Source organism: Coffea arabica, chromosome 8c, assembly GCF_036785885.1.
Source record: "Coffea arabica cultivar ET-39 chromosome 8c, Coffea Arabica ET-39 HiFi, whole genome shotgun sequence".
Lineage (NCBI taxonomy): Eukaryota > Viridiplantae > Streptophyta > Magnoliopsida > Gentianales > Rubiaceae > Coffea > Coffea arabica.
Genome location: NC_092325.1, coordinates 42,841,846 through 42,858,742, shown reverse-complemented (window position 1 = coordinate 42,858,742; position 16,897 = coordinate 42,841,846). Strand labels below are relative to the sequence as shown.

At 35.6% G+C, this 16,897-nt stretch overlaps 1 protein-coding gene across 1 annotated transcript; it reads left to right on the top strand.

Annotated features, from left to right (window-relative positions):
• The first annotated feature begins 8,920 nt into the window (after window positions 1–8,920).
• Window positions 8,921–14,991, top strand: LOC140013835 (adenine phosphoribosyltransferase 4-like). Its single transcript, XM_072064019.1, has 6 exons — window positions 8,921–9,185; window positions 9,308–9,418; window positions 11,945–12,037; window positions 13,126–13,275; window positions 14,079–14,137; window positions 14,793–14,991. Exons 1-6 carry the CDS (start codon window positions 9,104–9,106, stop codon window positions 14,844–14,846), a joined length of 549 nt encoding a protein of 182 aa, XP_071920120.1. The 5' UTR covers window positions 8,921–9,103; the 3' UTR covers window positions 14,847–14,991.
• The last annotated feature ends 1,906 nt before the right edge of the window (window positions 14,992–16,897 follow it).

Below are 16,897 nucleotides of genomic sequence, written 5' to 3'. Positions count from 1 at the left end.
CATAAAGTTCTGATATTACGATCAATCTATCAAGATCACGCATTAAAAATTTGTCCGATGCGCCTTAAAGATTTGCATGTTCCAAAATGATAATAAATCTGCAATTACATGATTTTGGCACAAGTCCAGTCTATATCGAAATTAAATACTAGTACTGCGACACAAGCTATAATATATATATGACTATGAGAGCGTCTGTCATCTGTCCTGATCTTGAGGTCTATATAAAGTCAATATCTTTTGCATAGATTTGGCAAGAGATTGGCAGAAGAAGAGTGAGAGGAGCCAGGCAGGCAAAATGCAGCAGTAGCACGCACGGCAATAATTTATTCATTGCATGCAAGAGAGAAAGATATTTGGCTTAATGTGGAGAAAAGGGGCACGTAGGAGTTGCCCACAGAATATTGCTGTGGAGATTTGAAAGCAACTTTTGATGTTAAAAGAAAGAGATGGGCACGTTATTGAATCAAGTGTTTCTAATGAATCCTTCACTTTTTAATCTTTTGCGACTGGCTAGGACTTCAACTTGACTGTTACAAATGCCTTTTTTTTTTTTTGGAAATGTTATTTACACCCCCAATTTTTTATGCATATGTTAAATGGATCATAGTAGCAAAGTTATATAGACATAAAATTGGCTCAATCTTTACTTATATGATGTGGAAATATCTAAAATAGAGATATAAAGAGATAAGATAACGATAGATTTAGAAAAATTAGCAACCAAGAGCGGGGCCTATAACTTTTAAAATTAGAGGTTTTTGTAGTGTTCTTTTTTTTTTTCCTATTAAAATGTGTCACCAAGTCAATTGATTTAATGAAAATCTTTTAGGGGTGCATTTGGTAGGTGGGTTTCTACTAAGGAATGGGTTTCAAAATTAGTGATAGTAATACTTATTGTTTGGTAAATGTTAATCATGGAATTCTTTTAGAGGGGCATTTGGTGAGTGGGTTTCTACTGAGGAATGGGTTTCAAAGTTAGTGATCCTTATACTTATCGTCTGGCAAATGTTAATCTGAACGAGTTAATGGATGCATGATAGGTCCATTCTATGAGTTTTTGTTTTGTGATTAATTACTCTTTTTAGTAAGAAGTCAATGTTTATTTATCTGTAGAATTGATATTTATAGTTAAAAATAAACAAGTTACAAAATATTAGAAGAAATTGAGAGAGTGAGAAAAATTTACAAGAAAAAAGAGTAGGAGAAAGAAAAAAAAAATGTGAAACCTACACTTCAATTTTAGTTATCATAAACTAATTAATTAATGATGTTAACAATGATAGTGATGGTGATTGATGAACTTTTATCAAACGGCCCGTTAGTGTATAATTTGGAGGAATTGGATGTTCTGAGAGGCTTGGATGTGGAGGGAACTTTCCTACACCAGTAAATAAATAAACAAATAAATAAATGATTCACTCGTGGCGCAAATTGCAAGGAAATCTTGATTATGGTTCTTGTTCTTTTTCATTGTTGCCAAAGATTCACATGGAAAGCCTTTGGAATAGTTTTGTACGATTAAGTGCAATAGTGTTGCCCTTAATAGTTATGAGGAAAATAATAGGAACACAAACCGAAAAGTAATGATCGATATTTGATTTTTTTTAAAGCAAATTTTATTTACATATTGCTGGAAATTGTCCAACGAGATTTGATTTACATATCTGAAAATATGAAAAATTTCACGATTGTCTTTTAATAGATAAATAATTACAACTTCCTTCTGTGTATGTTGCAATGGTCGAATCTGCTAATCAACGGTTTTAAACTTCAGTGACGATGATCAAAATTGTTGAAATGGATTCAAAATTCTAAAAAATTTTAGATTTGACAATCAGATCCAAAATAAATTTAAATCTAACAATAAAATAAGAAAAAACACAAAATCTCCTTAGGTATCCCTAGGAGAACAAAAAATTTTTGCTAGAAATCCCTAGAAAAAACATAAAACTTTCATTAAGAAAATTTAGAAGAGATTTTATTAGAAAAACAAAACAAACGAAATTCTTGCGAGGGAAACCATGAAAGAAGGCTTTTTAATAAAGGAGAAAAAGTAGAAAGAAGTTGGAAAAGAATAGAGGAAGCAATTTTATATCGATATTTAACATTTGTGGACTAGTTATTCAACAAAATTTCTTCAATTTGTATTTTTTTTTTATCAAATAGTAACAGCTATCCTAATCTACTCCCATTCCTACTCTAATCTTCATTGGGGGAGAGATCTAACGGAAACTGAACCATCATCGAATCAGATGAATGCACTGCACACCCGTATGAATTTAGAAGAAGTCATATAAAGTAACAGGGGTTAAACCCTTGATTTTCTACTCCACCAAGACTTAAAGTCTTTGGTGATTGCCAACTGTCCAAAGGGCGTTGGTTAAATTTCTTCAATTTGTAGCTGTCAAATGAATCTCCAAGAAAATCTATCTTTGAAAATGCTGTCTCATTCAATTAGCGAATCCCCTGTATCAGATTGAAAAAGTGTCTTCAAAAAGGAGATTTGATTGGGTTATTATGCTTGAACAGTACTCGTCCGGTCTTTCTTAAGATCATGGCAGGTTTGAACATTCCCATATCGTTCCTACACCAGTATGCCTGACTCTTCCAATGGGATTTGGGGACCCTCAAAGCTCAAACACCAATTTTCCCTTTCCTTCTTAAGAGTTTCCCGTGCCTATGGGGTCCATAGCCATGGCCAAGAAAAGCTGTCACAAAAATCGTACTCTTCCCAATTAGTTTAAATTTTTTGTTTTACGAAATAGATTTTCTCTGGATAAGTGAATTTTTCTTCAAGACCTAGTAAAGATTTTTCTACTAACTTTCCCGTAATTTCACATCGATTCTAAGGGATTTGGGGGTTGGGTAGTTAAGTCCCCAAGTTTGCCTCAAGAGTTGCCTGCTTTTGGGGTTAAATTTAGGAATAGATTTAATTAACTAACTTCAAAAATCTGATAAAAAAAATAGATTTTCTTTTCTTTTTGGATTTTGACTTTTATAGACGCAAAAATTTGTAAACCAACGATTGATTTTACTCTTTCAAGCAGCCTTTCGATTTTCATAACCATTACGAGATCTGCAATTACTTCGTACGTAATTATAGTGTACTTTTATTTGCAGAAATCATACATTATTGGAAACATAGCACCAAGTCCATCCCAAACTCTTTTTTTTTCTTTTAACTTTTTAAAGCAAAAAACGAACGAAGCAGAAGAGAGGAAGATTTTATACCCGAAACCTAAAACTTAATCTAGGTATAGTAATGTCACGTTGCTTCTATGTTTTGTTCCAATATCAATTAAATTGGAAGCACTAATATTTATGTTCGTGTATGCCCTTCTATGTGTTCATAAACAAACATCAGCAAATATCAGCTTATCAACAAGACATTGGCTAAACATCATAATTGTCTACTACCATAAAACTTATTCTTCTTTCTACCATAAATTTACCCGGGGCCGGGGGGGGGGGGGGGGGGGGGTTGGGGGGAAGTGGAGGCTTTTCTCTCCGTTTCCTCTCACTGACTAAAACCTCTATTCCTTTCTCCATAAAATCATATCAATACGTATAGCTATGTGGAACGTACTAACACCAAAAGGGCAAAATGATGATAAACATCTATCTGGAATCCCACTGAAAGGACATCATAACTGACCTAAGAAATTTTATCTTGATTTTTGAACACAGAATTACATTGTTGATGATGGCCAATTTAGTTGAAAAGTTAATTGGCCTAATGATTACTGGCATTTGTTTTTGTTTCTTTTGATTGGTAAGTCTTGCTTGTAATTATGTAATAATCTTTACTTCTCTACCGGCTTGTTACAAGCAAAAAGGAAAACCACAAAGAGCTTCCCAATTTGCGAGGTTAGACTCGGCAAAGGAATCGGCAATATGTTGTACTTGTGTTATACGGAGAAAATACCCGCGCAAAAGTTAATTTTTCTTTTCACTGTATTATGAGAACAAAACATAGGGATAATTTTAGAAACCTCTGTTGAGGTTTTTGATAATTTCATCTAGTTTTGTTAAGATTTCAAAAATTATACATACCTCCTTTTAAGTTATCATTTTGGTAGCAAAGCTATTTCGTGGTCAAAATTTTGAATAAATAATCCAAAATGTCCTCATGAAATTGTGAAATTCAAAAAAATTCCACCAACTGCATTAATTTAACACCCTATCCCTCAAATATTGGAGTACCAATACTAACCTTATCTTTTTTTAGACCTTCAGCCTACATATTTTTGTACACATTTCTAGATCCTCCAAGCAAAATTAAAATAATTTGCATTTAGGATATAATTGGTTATTCCATGAGTGAACTTTGTTTTTATCTCCGTTTAATGTCTAATTGTGTGAAATGCATTCAGATGCACAAGATTAGGAGTGGATTCTTTAATTGTGTGAAAATATTGATATATCAAAATTATTATGATTATTTTATAAGGCCAATGAAGGTAAATATAATATTAAAAATCTCAAGAGTAGTCGATTAAATTATAGAAATCTCGAGGGGAGTTTCTGAAATTATCTCCAAAACATATATTGCACAATCCCTTCATGTTCTAAACCCTACTAGTTACCATTAGAGGGAAAACCAAACCAATTACTAACTATAAAGTGTGTGTTTAGCAAGATTGTAGAAGTGACAAACCATAAACGATTTGATTTATATTTTAGTAAAAGGTAACTTACAAATGCCACTATTCATAGAACTTGTTAGCATTTAACGTATTTTCTTTGTTACAATACAGGTTCTGTTTGGATTAGCTGATTTTTGAGGTGTTTTTCAAAAATTGTATTGTAGCGTGTATATGAAAAACTTTACTGTAGATTTTTTAAAATTGTTTTTAGAGGTATTTTTAAAATATATTTTTGAATATTTTTATAATTTATAATTTTTTTGGGATATTTTTTTAAAAATTTTACGCGACCCACCACTATCCCCTCCCTTTTCCTCCTCTTCCTCTCCTCCTCCCCTTTATTACCTCCCCCTCCTCCTCCTCCCTCTTTCCTCTCCCTTCTCCCCCCTCCCCTCCTTTTCCCCAACCCCAAACCCCTCTCCCGCTCGCGGGTGGTGGCTGCAACTTTAGCCACCACTCTAACCATGATCGTCTTGGTCTCGGCTTCTAGTTGTGATTGGATTTGATCGTGACTAGGAAGGTTGCGGTCAGTCGAGAGGAAGGAAATTGGGGGGTGGGGGAAGGGAAAGAAGAAAGGAAAAAGGAGAAGGAGAGAAAAAATGAGGAAAAAAGGAGGAGAAATGGAGAAAAGATGGGGAGAGGGTCGTGAGTGTCGAGGTGGTGGCCATGGTAGTGGAGAGTGATGGGTAGTTATGTATTTTTTTTATATATTTGGAGTTGTTTTTGATATATTGTATAGATATGATATTTTTGGAGTTATTTTTATTTATGTATTACTGTAACATTGTAGATAAAAAAATTATTTTTCAAAAAAGTCTGAATCCAAATAGAGCCCAGACAAGCACCACGTAATGATCTCGATCAAGTCATATTCTAATATCAGAATGGTTCGGACTTACTAGGATTTTCCTTGGGACAATATAGGTCGAATCGTCAATATAACAATGTACTTTTGTCACAAATTCAAACACTTGCCATCGTCAACAACGAGCATCAAAGCATGTTAATAAGCTAGCATACATTCATGAGAATCAAATGCTACTGTCTATTTTGCCCTTCAACATGTTGTCAGTTCTCAGCTAATTTTAGGTGCATGGGGAAGAGTAGAAACACTGTTTGATGAGCTACCGCTCTATCCGCTTTGACAAAGACAAAATCGATATGTGTCCTCGAGCAAAGGAACAACAACACACAAACACAGTTAGAAAAATCGATATCTGTCCATTTCACAGAATTTCTAGTTCTCTACCTAGTAGCGCGTGCAGGGCATTGAATAGTGAATAAACCAGCGCTGAGTTCACAAAAAGCCAAAAATTGCACACCTTTGAAATCCTGTTGATCCCTGGATTTAGCTATGGACTATAGGTAGGTATGCTCCAATAGTAATTGTTTATTAAAGTGAACGATACTTTGTCTTCACGTGTTGCTAACAACTTAACAAAAAGAAGAAAAAGAAGGAAGAATTTGTAGGTGTCATATACCTTTAGAATCTAATTAAGATTCCACATATTAACATAGGACGGGAAGAATTAGTCTTAATTAAGAAGTCCATCAAGTTTGACTATAACTTCTTTAAAGGGTTACCATTCAAATTGGGTTACCATGCATTAATTCTCAAACTTGGGATGAAGGTGCAAGTGATCTATCATGTCCTAGTTCATGTTCTCTGGTGTGGACAAGATTTTTTTCCTTTAAGAGGATACAAAAAAACTAAGTCAAAATTTACCACTACTAAACGGTTGCTGATTTACTTAAACAAATGTAGTTAAACTTTCTAGGACCGCGGGAACCAAAGACCATATGAATGGGAGCACGTCGCAAATCAGTATCATGACCACACTTGGCCCGAAAATGATTTGGCATTTAGAATATGTGCACGACGTAATTTATCGACGGTGCACAACTTTTTACGAAATATGCATGACATGCACTACTGGTAAACAAAATCCCAGACTCGTAATATTCAAATATTGAAAAGCGAGACTAACACAGCGGTGCTTCTTTAATGACTCTTTTAAGAAAGAAAACTAGTACTGTATGTAGTAGTAAAATTTGTTGAAAAGGGTCACAACAGGATTCAATTCAAGGTTGGAGGGCACTTGGACGCCCAGAAAGTGTCCTCAGGAAGAAGGACAACCCTAAAGAAGCGCGCGCGAAAACCCGAAAGGCTCGAAAACAGTAAATTATTGAAGAGTCACTAATCACGGCTGTACTGAGACGCACACCGCGCTGCAGCAGCAGCGAGCCAAGCCCACGAGTGTTTAACACTTTTCAGCAGTATCAAGTTTTAACAGCGAGAGGCTGAGAGGGAATGAGCCAAAAGAGAGAAAGCGATGAGAGAGAGGGAGAGGGGAGATGAAAACAAGAATAAAAATAAAAGAAGCCTCGTGATACCCTTTTGTTTGAAAAGTTATTTTGGAATTTTCAGTTGCCTTTTTATGGAGGATGATCGTCTTGCTCATCGAGTAGATTTGCCTCGTCCTTGTTCGCTGCAAAAACCAAGTGAATGTCAGCAGCGTTCTGCTGCATCCACTCTTGGTCTTGGGGATCCAACTAAAGTCTTGCTTGTTTTTGCGTATGATTCATTAATAGGGTTAGATAAATTGTGATCTCATTTATTTTGCAACCTATTAAAGAATACCGAATTAATTCACTATTGCTGTTGCATAAAGCTACTTTCTTTTTTCCATAAGATACACAGTGTTGATTATTTTGTCCAAAACAGCTCCCAGGTGCATGATTATCATCCTGGAAAGAATTTAAGAATCTTGACTCTCTTAATGCGGGGGAATCCCGTATCCTCACCTAATTCTTATTTGTGGACCAAACAAGCCCTATAGAGATATGTATCTGTACGAATCCATTAATCATCAAGGGGCCAGCCAAGCCCCTGTTGGGATCGTCCTCTCCAGTTCTGCTTTCTAAACAGGTCATCCAATGTTCCATTTTTGGGTCCAACAGTGTCCTCAACGCCCATTAGAACATCCATGGCTCCAGCATGACAATTTCGGCCGGACTTTTGAGTTCTATCAGCTTGGTAAAGATACGAAGCTACTGCAGAGATTTGAATTATTTTAACCTGGCCAATGAGGGGTCCAGGAATTTGACGTCCAGCATTCGTAACTTACTGAATGTGAGTTTGCCCTACTTCATGTTAGTTGAAGTAAAAAAAAAAAAAATTAAAAAAAACTTTATGTGAGTTATTATTATTCCATTATTCGAGGGTGTAGTGTTAATCACGTGATTAGTTATAATTTAGTTTGTCTTGATCTACTATTATAGGTTAGTTGTGCTCTTATAAAAAAAAATATATTTTTTGACTTGATAGAGAGTTAGACTTGTTATACTTATTATTTTCTGATTTTTTTTTGAGTTTGATTCTCACCTATTCTTTTTTTTTACCCTAACTTATTAAATTTTTTATTTTTTTAATGAATAATTAATTTAACCTATTAACTGGAAACCTTTTCTACTAATTTTCTATAAAGACATAAACTTTCGTGAAATTACGATGCTCAACAAATTTTCTTTTAATTTCTATTGATCGATGTTCTATGAAGCTTGCTTGCTTGCTCCAAAGGATACATCCATTTGCATTAATTCAAACTATTTCTTACTGACCATGATAACTATGCAATTAAAAAATATTTGAGAAAAAAATTACAATTGAAACACACTCATATTATTATTTAGTTTGTACCAACTGTGGATGTTTTAATTGGACGCTGACAAAGTATTGACTATGAGTCCATCATTAATTTATCAAATGCCTAGATTAGATTAGTGATTAGCTATTAATCGGTGCATCTTTACAAGGAGGCCAGGTCTTGATTTTTAATAAGCATTACATAGGTAGTGGCAGAAGTTTTGATGGCAAACATTTAAATCCACTATTGGCAGAATTTTTTTTTTTTGGTGTGCGTGTATATATATTTCTATATGTATACATATGCCTATGTACGTATGTGCATACATATGATTAAAAATCTTAAATTTTGATTTTATTGGCATGATAGAGTTTATATATCTTGCCTTTTCTTTTAATACATTTTTTTCCCCTTCTAACACCTAAAAATGTCTAAATTTAGCCAAAATATAGAAAATTGAAAAATTAACTAGAACTGCACTCTTATGAGCACCGTCCCCTAACTGCCCTAAGCCATACAGGCACTCTCCTCTCCACTGTTGAACCTTCTCTGATTCTAAATATTTCTCTCTCCCTATAAATACCCCTATCCTTCCCTTCTTTCCCTCCCTTCTCCATTCCATCTTCCCTCCTCTCTCCTGTTTCTCTCTCTCACACACACACACACACCAACACAGCTTCTCTTAAAACTTCACCACTCAACACTACATATTTACCTCCACCATAAAGAACCACACACAAACACTGTAAGGGGCGAGGCAGAAAGGAATTTGCTTGCGGGCTAACTCTTTTTTCACTAAATCCAACAATGTCAGCTTGCAGAGATGATGATCCGCGTATCCGTTCCATTCAATCCAAAATCCGGGTCGTACCCAACTTTCCCAAACCAGGTAAACCTGTGTATTGTAAATTTATAATTGTGCCCGACAATTCTTTTTGGGCAAAATATGCATAAAGTTCATTCAGATTTTTAGAGGCGATTTTGAGCATATTAACGTCGGCGTTTTTGCAGGGATAATGTTTCAAGACATAACTACACTTTTACTTGATCCCAAAGCCTTCAAAGATTCCATAGACTTGTTTGTGGATCGCTACAAAGGCAAAAACATTTCTGTTGTAGCTGGTATATACTCTCAACTACGGGACCCTTCATTTTTTTCCTTCCACTTTGCATATTACACTGTGGGGCCTTTCCACATATGGGAATTTTGTTTGGCTCTTTTTTTCACTTCTCTAGTTGAAAAGGTTGAATTTTTCGGTTTTTTCAACACAGAAAGGCTTGAGCTGTGTTACCACTCAAGTTTGTGATGAGTTTTTGTACTTGGTGACTGGCAATGTAGGCAGTAATTACCGGTTTTAATTTTTGGGGCATTTTGGGGAGTTGACTATCATTTGGCTTCCTCTTTATCTATTCTTTTGGGGTTGAGAAGGGGGAGGGGGTCTGCTATTGATTTCTTTCTGAGAAGAAATAAATATGAATGGGTGAGAGTGTTCCCATGGGAGGCATGTGCTCAGTCATCTTACTATTTGGATTTTGGGGTTTAATGGTGGTGTTGGTTGGTGATGGATGCCCACATTGTGGAAATGAGGATAGGGCCCCACTGTATTGATGATTTTCCCCTGTAATTTTGTTGTTTGTCTCAGTTGGTAGTAAGACGGTTCACTAAATTACTGTTGGATGAGTAATTCTGGACCTCAAGTACTTATCTTTTCTTTTTTGGTTTTGGGGGTGTACAATAGAAATGCTGTGATACATGATGACAGTATGACACCTGAGTGGCAATGAGGTTTTTATGGTGAATGATGACCATCAATTATTGATGGATAGATTGTTGATGGAGGTCCAGACTCCACTATAATGGGTAGTTTCTTTGTCCTTTTCAGTGCCATTGGTGAATGCTCTCTGTCGGCTCTGTTATGTCATGCTATGTTTCTTGAACCCTTATCGAGGTTTAAGACTGTCAATGAGTAGTTCATTTCCTATTTCGAAGTCCCTTTTTCCTTTTCTTTTTTTCAGTATTCCCCACTGGTATCTATTTTCAATATTCATCTAGATTATCAGTCCATGTTTTGATTCTGTAAATCATGGATCATTATCTTTTTAGATATCTAAAGTCATTTGACAATTTTAAAAAGTGACTTCCATAAGCTTTTGCAATATGGTCTATTTCTGATTGTTAAGTGCTTGAAGGATGGAATTATGATATGTCTTTTTCTTATTTGTTTAGTGCTTTTTTCTGTTATGCTGCCCATTATGGTTAATAAAGAGTTCCTTCTGCATATGATTGCAGTTCTCTAGAGTACTGTCACACCTTCTAAAAGTTCATAGGATTTTCCCTTTATGAAACTTTTCAATTGCAGGGGCCTAGTTACACCTTATGCCTGAAAGGATGAACCAGCAAAGTTTGGCTACAATATTTATTTACTTCTTATTTTGTCCTGATGTGTATCCGGGTTAATTCCTTTAAATCTCGGTGCATATGGCCATTCTTGTCCTTTTGTGCCTATATAACTGGGAGTGGTTTAGCTGTTAGGAGAATTTTGTCACTGTTTGGTTCCATGTGACTAAAGTATGCTTGTATTCTGATTATATAAGCACTAGCCTCATTACTCTAATTGCTGCTTTGGTTGACATCATAGTATCCTATAAAGCAAATCCCTTGTACTTGTGAGGGATTTGATTAATCAGTATTCTTTCAACAGAAAAGGCATTATCTCACCAGCAAGAAAAGGGTGGGCCATGATAAAGTTTGTTAGTTGGTCAAATGATGGTGCTGATTACTGTTTTTTGGTCTGATATCAATTATGAGCCTTAAGGCATCTTCCTATTTTCTCGATATATCTTTTAGTTCTTTTTTTTTTTTTTTTGTCTCTTACATATGCCAAAAATAGACAACTCGGAAAACGTCAAAATGAAGTAGACTGTGTTTATGAAATCTACATCCAAGTGGGTTTAAGCTTTTCATAGTCTTTAAAGCAAAAATCTATGTGTTTCTTTTGAATTTTCCCCTCGTTGCTACTGTCAGGTGCCTTGGTCTTCTAAACTGTATGAGGTAGTGTTCATTTATGTTTTTAGCTGGTATGATGATGTACTCCCGTAAATTAGCACTAACCATGCTATAGTGTTATTCATCATAAATGCCCTCTTATCCTTTTTCCCCTTCATACTCCAACCGCAGACAACCTACAATCCCCAGTGAGACTTAAAATAAAGTAGCTGCAAAACTCTTCAGGGATGCAGTCGAATAGATGGGCAAATTGCACATTTTTGTTGTGGATGTTATATGGAAAATGTGCTAGGAGATTGTTAAGCAGTTCATCTTGCACTTTTGCCTGAAACGTCACTAATTTTTACATTCCTCTGTCCCGAATAATACCCCCCCTCCTCCAAAAAAAAAAGTCAGGCGGGATTGTGATTATCTGCCTTACATAATGACTAGGTTAATTACTAAGACTACTGTAGCATTTCTTACTAGCATGCTCCCTTCTGCTTATCAAGGGTGACGTGATGAATTTTCTTCTCTCATCAAGTCATTCAATAAAGTGTGCATTGCTCTGGAGATAAATAAGGAATCATGTGTCAAAACAAAGCCATATCAGAGTGCATAAAATGATAACTAGCATTTTGTGTTGCTTCTGCTGTCCCCAGGAATAGAAGCTCGGGGCTTTATATTTGGTCCTCCTATAGCATTGGCAATAGGGGCAAAATTTGTTCCCTTGAGAAAACGAAAAAAACTGCCAGGTAAGTTTTTCCTACTATATGACTTCTCTCTATCAATAAAAGCTTTGTTCTTTGCGTAGAAAAAGTTGTTGCTACTATAATGCATAGTTTGTTTTAGTAGTTATGTGGTTGCAAATTGGGTCTTTCTTGGATGCATCTATTTGTCTATCTATGCTTAGGTAATTTCACCAGTATCTCTTTCTTTGCTTCAAATCTATTCATATGGCCACTAGAATTAAATGGCCGGCTGATCCAACAAGTTTTTGGCATATTTCAGAATGTGATTTAGTATAATTTTATTGACTTTTTTTTTTCCCCTTTGGGTGAGATCATGGTTACTCCACTATCAATACTCTTCTAGTGCTTTAGGTTCTTTAGTCTTAATGAGGTGACAAAACTGTGGAGAACCAGCTATTCAACAGTGATGCTTTTCAAGGACATGGTAAAACATAGTTTTTCAATGTAGAAACATTGCTTTAAAAGGACAATAAGCCAAGAGAAAGGCAGAAATGGAATGGTTTAATGGAAGTTTACCCTTTCTGGATTTTTATGGTGCCTGCTACTTTAGTTGTTAAACTCTGTTGTCTGATTTGAAACAAGTCTTAGAATCTTATCTTTCTTCTGATCATATGGGTTAGTGATGCCATTAAGGATAATATGGAAGCTATTATCAAGTTAATACGTGGAAGTGAACGGTTTTGAATGCATATACACAGATGCCATAGATCTGGTGAATTTTCTTTACTCAATGTATATACTATAAGATGCAACTATCATACGTATAGCATAAGGCCTGCCTGCTTTGAATTCAATTGCTGTCCCCTGGTTAATACTCACTACTGAAATAGGTTTAGGCGTCTAAGTATTGCAGTCAAACCAAGAGTATTTATCCTTCAATTTGCTTCAGTGACATATGTTGAGATTTTTTTTCCCAAATCTTATCATGTACACGTATCAGAATTTGTTGCCTTAAGATCAAGATCATCAGAAGCCAGAAATTCTATTGATAGTCAATCTGCATCTTGTCTAGCGTTCTGTGATCTTAAATTTTAAAATTTAGATTTACCGTTGATTTATATATGGTTTGTATTTCAAACATTTGGTTACAGGTAAAGTCTACAGAGAAGAATATGACTTAGAATATGGAAGTGATTGTATCGAGATGCACGTTGGAGCTGTAGACCCTGGAGAACGTGCTTTGGTAGTTGATGATCTGATAGCTACTGGTGGCACCCTGCGTGCAGCTATGAATTTATTGGGTACTTGTTTGTTATCCATTAATTACACTATTTACTTATGCCATTTTACATATGGAAAAACAGTACAACTTGTGATTTTACATAGACAACTAGATTCATCTTACAAGATGTCGAGATTCCTAAACAATGAGAACTTAAATGATTGTCAGTGACATTTAGGAAATTTGAAACACTTTTCTCTGAATATCCAAGAGTCAGCATCTTAATTGCGAAGCACTAATCTAATGCAACTTAGACTGGTTATAGTGGATCTCAATTTGACATGAGGAGCTTGTTTGTCTCTTAAACAACATTCTAACATGTGGTGAAAATAAGTTCGAATTGAAGCCGTTGAACAACAAGGTTGCAGCAAGTGCATTTGTTCAAACATATCCAGATAATGCACCTTCTTTTTTTCGAGTCTGTCATATCTCAAATTGATGCAGTCTTGGTAAAACCCTCCAGAATACACAAAAAAAGTTGTTGTTTTCAACTTAAAAATGCCAGAAATAACATTGTCTTCTCCTTGCCACTCTTATTGGAGTCAAGCTAATATAGGTAGCTAGAAGCGACTTGTCCAGCCTAGTAGTCGCGAGGTTAAAAAGGATTGTTGATATGATACTTGTGTTATTTGGTGTAGGGTTATCTTTGTATTGGATATCATAGTCATAATTCAGCAGGACACTGGCAAAGTATTGCTTTTGTGCCAGTGGTTTAGTTGCTTAAATATCTGAAAACCAATATCCTTTAGCATTATGCATTCTGCATCACCACATGAATTAGAATTGATAATCCTCATTTGACTTGAGATTGTTTATTTTCAGAACGTGCTGAAGCTGAAGTTGTTGAATGTGCTTGTGTGATTGAAATACCGGATCTAAAGGTTTGTCTTTGGCTTTCATATATACTCCCCTTGTTTCCTTCTGGTGTGGTCAACACTTGTACTTGTCCTAGGAATCCTAGAAATTTGATGCCTCTTTGCTGATCTCCTTTTCTGGATGAATAAGTTAAAATCATCAGACTTATTCCCCCCCCCCCCAAAATTGGTATAGCGGTCTCATATGGTTGCTTTTGCTTTTGGCGTTCTATCTGCTTAGTGGCACTATGAATTGGCCTAAGGCAAACATTGAGTTTTTGCTTCCGACAAAGTCTCGTGACCCTGTTACTCTTGTAATATCATCAACAGCAGCATGCCTGTCCACTGCATTTCCATTGGCAAAGGTGTTCCTAAGAAATTTTCGAAGATCTGAGTATAAAATGATGGGTAGTCAACTACTTTCACATTTTTGGTCATGGTTGCTATTTGAGTCCAGTTACAAATTTGATCTCAATAACAGACGAATTGCTTTTAAGATTGGTAAGCTACCATATACTGCGTTTTGACTGGTGTTAGAAAATGCGAACCTTTCCATGACATTGCTGCGAGACCTGAGAGACTAGTTTTAGCTTTCAGTAAATAGGAAAATTTGTGTTGCCATCCAACGAATTCATGATTGCCATTGATCCTATGTTATTATTCATTCCCTTGGATGATGCAGGGGCGGGATCGATTGAACGGGAAGCCGTTGTATGTTCTTGTGGAGTCTCAGTAGTTAGTGCAGCATGAAGAAAATTGTACATTAGAGGGCTCTCTCTCTTGGTAGAAATTTTCCCCAGAGCTTCCCTCCATTACGTGGTTACTACATATTGAAACATTTCAGAATTTAGTTGCTTCATTTTCCGGCTTAGCTCCGGGAATTGAATCGTGTAAAATGCCTGGCTTAGAAATATGCTCCACCAGCCTTGTCATCCTCCCCACGCGGATAATCGATGTATCTATAGGATACTCCAAATATTGATGATGCCTTCACATAACTGTTTAACAATCCCTTCATTCTTTTTCTAATCAAAATCAAGCTAACCCTGAAAGCAATAGATGAATTAAAAGACTTATCTAGGAGTGGCAAGCAAATTCTGCCGGATTTCTGGAACTTTTACTTTTGGCTGTTGTCCAATAAAATGGGATTCGGTGGCTAACATAACATGCTAAAACCTACTTTGCTGATGACATGATCTTGAGTTCAACATTCTGTATAATCACATCAACGTTATGATACTACAAGCATTATACAGAAAGTCAAAGGCTGTGATGTGTTTAAGCGGCAGTCTGGCAAGCATAAGCACAAAAGATGGTGACAATTCGCTAGCCACAGCCCTTTTAACATCCTTTTACAGCTGCGGCAGTCGCGCCTCGCTTTGCCCTGTAATTGGAGAGAAATCGGGTCAAAGGTCCTACTAGTATATCTGAATATGAACTATAATGACCTGTACCAAGTACCAACAACGGAGCGGTTATAAGAGGATGACGTTTCCAGTTAATGCAGGGCAGAGACTTCCCTGCTCGCTTTTTGGTCAAAACAGTTCCGGTCTTCAGTTGGATCCCAAGATTACGATTTTTCAGACCAACAACCTAGTCAAGATATTTCAGTTTACTACGTTGACTAGAATTTTGAGGAGGAATATTTTTAATCTACAAGTGTAAAATATATATATATATATATATGCACTGACCGTGTATAAAAAACTCGCTCTTTATTTAATGTGTTTAGATTTCATTTTAAAATAATAGAAGTGGAGTATTTTGAGAATTTACTTCTTGATTTTCCAAAAAAAAATTATTGCTAGAACAAAAGAGGTTGGGCAAAGAAAAGAAGAATAGAGAAAAATAGAAATAAGGACAAAATTGAAGGTTTTAACAGTTTTTAATGGTAAAACTGGCGTGGCATAAATGTGTGTTTTGGGGAGGGAGGGGGGATGGAGTGTAAAAAAAATAACGTTAAGAAAGAAAGTGCAAATGATACTCAATGTGGTGCCTTTGGCCCTTATGTTTATTTAGAAAGTTTACCATTATATCGGTTACTATTATCTTATTGATCTTTTTTCTGTTTTTTTTTTGTAAGTGAGAGGTTTTGAACTCAATACTTCTCACTTACAGTCCCTCCTCCTCCCATTCTGCTGATCTTAAGTACTTGATTTTGTATGAATTAGAAATGAAAAGTTAGATACACCGAAGCATGGAGAAGACAATCAAAAAGCCAATGTATGTTATAAGTATGTTTTTGCCACGTTGTGCACTCTTTCGAGCCGTATATAATAATCAGGTCGCCTTGAAAGTGGTATGAATACAATGATGAACTTTCTAAATTTAATAGCTCAAATGTTTGAGTGTATATCTACGCAATGTACAGTATTTGATGGATCCACCACCTTAACATACATGTGCAATAACTGTGTTCGGTTGGAAGTAAACTCCGAAGCCCTAATTCCACACCTTGAAAAAGCATTGCATCGCATTTCTTCAGCCTGTCTTTTGTTGCTAGTCCAGTTTCGGGTTTTTTTTTTTTTTTTAGATAAAACTGCCATTCCAGTGACAATTTCGTCCAAGACCTCACTGAGTTGTTGAAATAGACAGCAGTAAAACGAGTTTCTAATCACTTGGTAAATTATTTCCATTTTTTAATAACTCAATAATATTGTGTGAAGAAAATGGAAGTTGAATTTTTTTTTTAAAAAAAAAAATATATATATATATAGTTTGACAAAAGAAGATGAAGGTTTATGCACCGCTTTGAAAGTTGAAACTTTAGGACGAAAGTGACACTAA

Coding starts and splice junctions, on each gene's coding strand:
- LOC140013835 (XM_072064019.1), top strand. CDS start 9,104: ATGTCAGCTTGCAGAGATGATGATCCGCGTATCCGTTCCATTCAATCC. Junction 9,186..9,307: donor ACCCAACTTTCCCAAACCAG/GTAAACCTGTGT, acceptor GCGTTTTTGCAG/GGATAATGTTTCAAGACATA. Junction 12,038..13,125: donor AAAACGAAAAAAACTGCCAG/GTAAGTTTTTCC, acceptor ATTTGGTTACAG/GTAAAGTCTACAGAGAAGAA.